General features: G+C 37.0%; 1 protein-coding gene across 1 annotated transcript in view; it reads right to left on the bottom strand.

Moving 5' to 3' along the window:
- Window positions 1-8,318, bottom strand: part of FAM13B (family with sequence similarity 13 member B) — a 48,845-nt gene that overhangs the window by 11,617 nt on the left and 28,910 nt on the right. Inside the window, exons 14-17 of the mRNA XM_015817692.1 lie at window positions 6,994-7,201; window positions 4,727-4,859; window positions 1,255-1,336; window positions 354-580 (exon numbers count right to left, since the gene is read on the bottom strand). Coding sequence (XP_015673178.1) covers window positions 354-580; window positions 1,255-1,336; window positions 4,727-4,859; window positions 6,994-7,201 — 650 coding nt within the window. The remainder of the gene's footprint in view (window positions 1-353; window positions 581-1,254; window positions 1,337-4,726; window positions 4,860-6,993; window positions 7,202-8,318) is intronic.

Genomic DNA, 8,318 nt, shown 5'->3' with positions numbered 1-8,318 from the left:
AAATAAGCATAGAATGGTGGAATATAGGTTAGGTTTTTAGATAAAAAAATTTTCTTCTTTTTATATATATACATATATTTCACCTACTTATGTAGAATTATATTTTGTGGAGCTAGGGATATTAGTATAAGGTTACTTTTAGATGAATAGTATCCTGGGATTAGGTTTGGGAAGTCCGGGTGGGGGGTGGGGGGGGTTTCAATTGTGATGTACTTGTGATTGCTCTTTTTCTTATGTTGAAAATAATAAAAAAAAATTTTGGGAAAAAAAAAAAAAAAAAAAGAAATTCAATAGGATAATGAACTTGACAGATGCATTTTCTTTTCTGATGCAGCAGCATATGCAAAACTTACTTTTATATCTTCTGGCAAGCATCTTTCAATTCGCTTTTCTTTCAATTTTTTTAAAATTAGCTCAACAGTGATTTCTTTTGTAGGCTTCTTCTCTTTCTGAGCAACACGCAGATCATCTTCATTGTCTTCATCTTCATGGTCCAGAGATGAACCAAAACTTTTTGGAAGGGTGTTGCTTCGTGGACGTGCCTGAGGTATCAATTCATCTGAGCTTTTGTGCTTTGCATCTACATTGAATTAAAAAAAAATATGAAACACAAGCTCATAAAACACAGAACATAGCTCAGTCACTTTGTAACTGTTACTTCTAATCTGCCTAATAAAAACAGAAATGAGGAATTTAGACATTAAACCACATTTCGGAGGTATTTACTTACCTAAAAGAGAAACAGAATGACCAAGGGCAAAAAGGCAGGGGGGAGTGAGATTAACTTGCAACCAGCTTGACTGCAGATAACCACCCTCTGGCAGCCAATGGTGGCGCCAGTCTATCTTGCCTCCCGTCCCGATTTTGTCCTGACTAGATGGATTAGAAGTCGTCGGTTTCCTTCTCGGTTAGACTTCCCGATCCCCCTAACCGGATGACTTGAGGAACCACCGTCGTGTCGTCGTGAGTTAGCCGGTATTAAAACGGTTTAAAGTTAAAGTGTTTTGAGTGCCAGGTCTAAAACCTACGTAAGACATTCAATCGGGTAAACTCTGACCTCAGTTCAAAATTTGTTTAAGTGGATGTTTCATCCAGTTGAAGGTTACACTGACGAGAATTTTAGTGGTATATAGATGTGTAATATTGTTTTAGAAAGTAGAGTGAAATAATCAAATGCTTTCTTAATGAAAATTATCAGTAGTTAATAAGCATAAGCTGCAGAAGTGCTGAAGGAGATTTCTATGAAAGACCTACCTTTTATTTGCTTTTTTAATTTGGTAAGCTCTGTCATCCATTTTAAAACCTTTGGATTTGCTGCAATATCGGAATATGAAGGCTGAAAAGAGATAAGTATATTTTTAAAAAATATAAAAGACCAAAAGAGAAAAGAAAAAGAATTTTAAAAAGGGGCGGAAAGGATAACAAAAACAAAATTAGGGAATGCTAGCAACAAGAAAAACTATAGAAAAAAGGAACTCCTGTCTTTCTTTGATACAGATCAAAACCTATAAACCAATAACATTTTAAAGTAACATAAACCATAGCAGTACATTTATTATCATACACATATCTAATCATCAAAATATTTAAACTATCTCTTTATTTTTTTATTCAGTTTTTGTAGCTAAACCTGGGGACTTCCAGTGAGCACAGTAGCAAATTGACATTCCTAGAAGAGAGGGATGATAGTACAGCTGAAAACAGCATCTGGATGCTAGATCCAGACTGCCAAAATCTCTCTGGAGAAAGAAGATACCTTCTTTTTCATGAGCAGATGGCAAGAACCCAGGATTCTGGCGATCAGCTTATGAACAACTGGAGTGGGTGAGATTCCATTGAGCTCATAGCTGTTAATATAGTCTACATCAGACATGTCAAACTCGCGAAGTCACATGACGTCGCGCAACGTATAGGGACGGTTTTGCCATTGCCGGCAATGGGGTGGGCGCGGCTTCCGGATGACGCGTCCGTCCTGTGGGCCGGCAGTTTGACACCCCTGGTCTATATGGACTCAAAGTCAACCAACTCTCATCTCCTAACCATTTGTGTCAAATTTTTTTGTACTGCGTTTTAAAGATTGAGAACCTTGAGAATGGCAAAAGATTCTATTGGATTCATTGGGTGAGCTTTCTTCAATATCTTAAGAAATAATTTTTAACTACAAGATTAAGGATTTGTAAAACAAACATTTTTGGGAATATATAGCAAAAGGGTGATTGAAGTGTTGATTTTATAAAGTTTTAAATAGATTAAGGGTCCAGATGGAATTGAATGAAGACCCTGAAGTTAACTATAACAATAGATCAGATCATGCCAGACAAATCTTATTGCATTCCTTGACCAAGTGGCAAAATTAGTGGACCAGAGGAATGCAGTGGATATAATTTACTTGGACTTCAGTAAGGCATTTGATAAAGTAGACCACAACCTACTACTTGATAAGATAGAAAAATATGGGTTAGACAGCATCACCAACAGATGGATTCGTAGCTGGCTGACCAGCCGTACTCAGTGTGTGGTCCTCAATGGAACTGCATCTACATGGAGGGAAGTGTGCAGTGGGGTGCCCCAGGGCTCTGTTCTGGGCCCAGTGTTCTTCAACATCTTTCATCAATGATTTGGATGAGGGGATAGATGGGGAACTCATCAAATTTGCAGACGACACCAAGCTGGCAGGAATAGCCAACACTCCAGAAGACAGGCTTAAGATAGAGGAGGATCTTGACAGACTTGAACATTGGGCGCTACCTAACAAAATGAAATTCAATGGTGAAAAAAGTAAGGTTCTACATTTAGGCAAGAAAAACCAAATGCACAGGTATAGTATAGGGGGTACCTTGCTCAATAGTAGTAACTGCGAGAGAGATCTCGGAGTCCTAGTGGACAATTACTTAAATATGAGCCAGCACTGTGCTGCAGCTGCCAAAAAAGCCAACACAGTACTACGCTGCATTAACAGAGGGATAGAATCAAGATCACATGAAGTGTTAATATCACTTTACAATGCCTTGGTAAGGACACATTTGGAATGTTGCATCCAGTTTTGGTCACCACGATGTAAAAAATATGTTGAGACTCTAGAAAGAGTACAGAGAAGAGCAACAAAGATGATTAGGGAACTGGAGGCTAAAACATATAAGGAACAGTTGCTGGAATTGGGTATGTCTAGTTTAATGAAGAGAAGGATGAGAGGTGACATGATAGCAGTGTTCCAATATCTCAGGGGTTGCCACAAAGAAGAGGGAATCAAGCTATTCTCCAAAGCACCTGAGGGCAGGACAAGATGCAATGGATGGAAACTAACCAAAGAGAGAACCAACCTAGAACTAAGGAGAAATTTCCTGACAGTTAAAACAATTAATCAGTGGAACAACCTGCCTCCAAAAGCTGTGAATGCTCCAACACTGGAAGTTTTTAAGAAGAGTTGGACAGCCATTTGTCTGAAATGGTATAGGGTTTCCTGCTTGAGTAAGGGATTGGACTAGATGACATCCAAGGTCCCAACTATTATTATTATTGTTGTTGTTGTTACTATTATTACTATTATTATTCCCATGGAGAAACCATCTGTTTTTACATTTTGAAAATAAATGATGATCATTTTGAAGGTTGGATACTAGAGGACATCAAAAGGAAATAACTGCACCAATGAATTCATTAAGAGAGATTTATTAATATTGGGCCCAGGAATTAATTTTAAGGTGATCTGCTACTATACTTTTTCTAGCCACCTCAGGAAGAAAGAATTTCCAGTTTTGAATATTCTAAAAATGATTTTCTGGAAAGTTTAAGAGTTATTATGAACACATCTGTAGAAGGCATAATGGATAAAGCTGAACATAGGCTTAACTGTTGACAACAGAGCCTATAGTTTAAGTTCTTTAGAAGAATCAAGCTGCATGGTTTTATTTCTTTTTACTGTTATAAGCCTCCCAGAGTCACCTCAAGGCGAAATGGGTGGCAAATTAAATAAACAAATAAACAAACAAACAAACAAATAATGCAAAATGATGCTAAGTATTGAGTATAGTATCTTTCTGGAATGACTCCAGGATTTGGATATGGGGCACTGTGCTATCTTGGTTTGCATCCTTCTTCTGAGGCTGTTTTCAGTCAGTGTTGATTGGTGGCAAGAAGTCTGAGTCCTTTCCACCGTCGGCCCAAAGGAGCAATCTCGGATCGTGGAAGAAGCTGCTGCTCTCCCACAATCAACGAGGACCTCCTCAGCGGTAGCCGCCCCTTCAAGGCGGCTTTTCGACCCGATTAAGGGTCTACCGGCAGCGGAGAACCAGCCGGCGAAGAGAGCAGTTGCCGCAATCCGGATGTCAAACTCACGACGTCAGGTGACGTCGCGGAACGTATCGGCCCGGTTTTACGATTGCCGGCAATGGGGTGGGCACGGCTTCCATGTGATGTGTCCGGCCCGCAAGCCGGCAGTTAGACCCCTGATCTACATGAATCTGTTAGGGGAGGATCATCCACCTCCATGGGGTGAGATGTCATCAGTTTTCCCATGGTCAATTAAGCGATGCAGCGACCATCCTCAATGAACTAACTTCTTAATATACATATATTAAGCCTTATGTAACAATTGAGAAAAGAAAATTAAGTAGAAAAGAGGAAAGAATGGAATGATGAAAAAATATCAATGCAAGTTCATTTTTGTGAAGTAAAAGCAAATAAATATTATTCTAAAGCACCACTGTAAAATATTAAAATAATTTACCTTGAAGTTTTTGTCTTTCTCAAATTGCTCTTCAAACTGTCTTATTTTTTTCTGCAACTTTTTGACTAGCTGATATGGAGTCTTTTCTTCCTTTCTATCTTCCTTAGAACTACTAAATGCTGCTCTTCGAGTTCTGAATTTAAAAGAAGAGGTAAATATTATAGGTACTATATATACATATGCATACATATTCAGTTAAAAGAGGAAACAGGTATACATTTATACTTCCATCATAAAATCCATGGAACAGAGACAACAAAATTAATTTTTTTACTTTTACAATATTGTCACCAATATTTACTATAAATTACTACTTCATTTCCTGCCTTTTTATTATTTTTATAAATAACTCAAGGCAGTGAACATACCTAATACTCCTTCCTCTTATTTTCTCCACAACAACTCTGTTGTGCTAAGTTGGGTTGGGTTGGGAGACTGATTAGTCCAATGTCACCCAGCTGGCTTTCATGCCTAAGGCATGACTAGAATCATAGTCTCCTGATTTCTAGCCTAGTACATTAACCACTAAATCAAAATGGCTGCTGAAAAGATAACATGGTTAAGGTAAAATATAAACTATATGATCACTTTCATATAACTAAACTTAAGGCTTTATAACCAAAAATAGACATGTCAATTGTCCAGCTCTGTAGAATCATAGAGATATATAATTCATTAAGTCTGACCAACTGCTTTCTATAGAAATCCAGATTAAAATATGTAACAACAAGGGCTATTTAGCCTCCACTGCACAATAATTACAATAAATGAAGGGAAATCCACTACTGGATTCCAGAATCGGCTCCCTGTCTTGCTACTGTTACTATTAAAAACGTTTCTTAATCCATTGTTCTGAAACTTGGACTCTGGAATCGTAAACAGATCTTAGCTTTTCCATGTGACATCCCTTCACGTATGAAAACTACAATTGCGTCTTCCTTTAGTATTCTCAGAGCTGAAGATTTCAATCTCTCTTCATATGACATTAGTTCTAGTTCCCTAATCATGCCAGTGATCCTTCCTTGAACCTGTTCGTTTGTCTGAACAGTTTTTAAAGTGTGGTGCCACAAAACGAAGTCCCCATTAAAATACCACAACTTTTTGTTTTTCATGTATGCAAATTATGCCATGGAATTTCCTTTTCTTAAACCTGTTCTGCTATAATTTACATTTTTAAAAAACTCTTAAGGGAAAATGTATGCATAATTAAAATCAGTTTTATTGTAATCTAAGAGCAAAGAATACAAAAGTATTAAAATATATACCAGATTTGGAATTTTCTTGATATATATGCCTAAAAGTACCAACACTTTCACTCTAGCACAAGTTGCAACTGAAGAAAGATTATGTATGTATGTATGTATGTATGTATGTATGTATGTATGTATGTATGTATGTATGTATGTATGTATGTATGTTGCAGGATAAGATACCAGATACAGGTGTCCTCTCCAGAGCAGGCCTATCATCAGTTTACACTCTGTTGATGAAAGCCCAGATACGCTGGGCAGGCCACGTTGTAAGGATGCCAGACCATCGCATCCCTAAACAGCTCTTCTATGGTGAGTTGTCTCAAGGAAAGCGATTGCACGGGGACAAAAGAAGCGATACAAAGACACGCTGAAAGCATCTCTCAAGTCCCTGGGAATTTTTGGTGCATGATCGACCGACATGGCGTACCCTGGTTTACCAGGGTTGCCAGACATATGAACACAGAAGGACAATCTTGGCACAAGAGAAGCGAGCACTCCGTAAAGCCAGAGCTGCAAATGCTGAAGCAATACTGTCCACATTTCTCTGTTCAGTATGTGGCAGAACATTCCATGCTAACATCGGTCTCATCAGCCATCTACGGACACACTGCTGATGGCCCATAATCCATAAGATGTCAAGGTCTTCATCGAAATTGATGGATGAACAACAATGTATGTATGTATGTATGTATGTATGTATGTATGTATGTATGTATGTATGTATGTATGTTATTCCAAATTTCAGCTAATAATCACTATTTGGGGGAAAAGGCAAATTCTCTTCTAGCAAACATTTTTTTTCTTTTTCTTTTATAAACCTTTTTTTTTTTACTCAGATGCTTTTTAGAAAGACAACACAAAACCAAAAAGTCTTACAACTTTATAGAAACAATTACATGATACCCACACTCATGATTTTGGAGTTAAATGTGAATGAAAAATTCTATATCCTAATACAAATCATTAACAGTTTTTTCTCATGAACTGTATCTGTGAATGACATTAAGTACTTACCTAACAAAAGAAAGGGCTTTAGATGAAGAATCTATTTTTTCTGGATCATGCAGGAAACGCTGACTTTGCCCAAAATCCAAACTCCGATGTGCCAGTATGGGATGACTATCTTCTTCCAGAGGATGATTCATTCTTCCAGCTTGTGGAGAAAGCTGAGCTTCTCCAGATTCATTTTCTTCCTGCCAAGTTTTAAAAGCAGGGAATGGCTCTAGAAGGAAATAAAAAACAAATGGCACTGGAATATTAGAAGACTGCAGCAAAAAAAATTGCAAATTCATGATGTGACTAAAATGAACAATGAAATGCACTGGAAAGCTACATGTTAAAGCAAACAAAAAGTAAATAGCCCAATACACTTAAGACATATACAACAATCTTCCAATAAGTGTACGCCACTTAACGTATTTCATTAGATAATCATCATGCATTAATATATAAAACTATACTATGTTGTACCCTAAATATGTATCATGTGCATTTTGATTATGTGCTTTAAACCATATGAATAGGTAATTTTTGTCCAAAACAACCGAAAGCACACTAAATTCCTTCAAGTGCAACAGTGTGCATCAAACATTTACATAAGATTTTAGATAATGAAGTGCAACCCCCTATGTTTCATTGTAATACAAAAGACTTGACTCCTCCATATATTGATATTGAAGAATAATTTTATTGAAGGAGCATTGTTTGTGAAGAAAATAAATAAATATTTCATATTGCACATTAAAGATTTAAATGTTTAAAATGTATGTTTGTGAAATAATTTGTGCCTGTTCTAAGGAATCTGAAATATTAGAATAATCCAAGAAACTTGTTATTGTCCCTTGAAAAAAATGTGTGTGTATGTGTGTGTACTAATATTAACACATAGACACAGACAGTTCCTCAGTCTATCTCTATTTACAATCACAGAAATAGAGTGACATAAATACTGAATTTGATTTTTCCAGTGCAAATCTTATATTTGAAAGAGAATGTTAAACAATACAGTGACAACACAATAAAATGTTGATTAACCCACTTATACCTGCTTCCCACCAAACACCAAAATATATTTTAAAGAATCCCTTGTTTAAAATAAAAGTTATTTGGATTACAAAAAGGCAAACCAGACATGATGTCATGGTGTGAACTTATAAAGCTGCTTTATATAGACACTCTTCCTTGGTCCAACTAGCAGAGGACATTCTTCACTAGCTGGCAGAGGCTTTCCCAGGTTGTCAGGCAGTCCTAGTTCTGCTGGCTAACATCATTTAACTGAACATACCAGCATGTCAACCTGGACCGTTTATATGCATACCACTGCACCAATCATAAGCCAT

The sequence above is a fragment of the Protobothrops mucrosquamatus genome, unplaced genomic scaffold (assembly GCF_001527695.2).
Source record: "Protobothrops mucrosquamatus isolate PMUCROS unplaced genomic scaffold, P.Mucros_1.0 scaffold623, whole genome shotgun sequence".
In the NCBI taxonomy this organism is placed as follows: domain Eukaryota; kingdom Metazoa; phylum Chordata; class Lepidosauria; order Squamata; family Viperidae; genus Protobothrops; species Protobothrops mucrosquamatus.
This window is presented reverse-complemented; position numbering and strand designations above follow the sequence as displayed.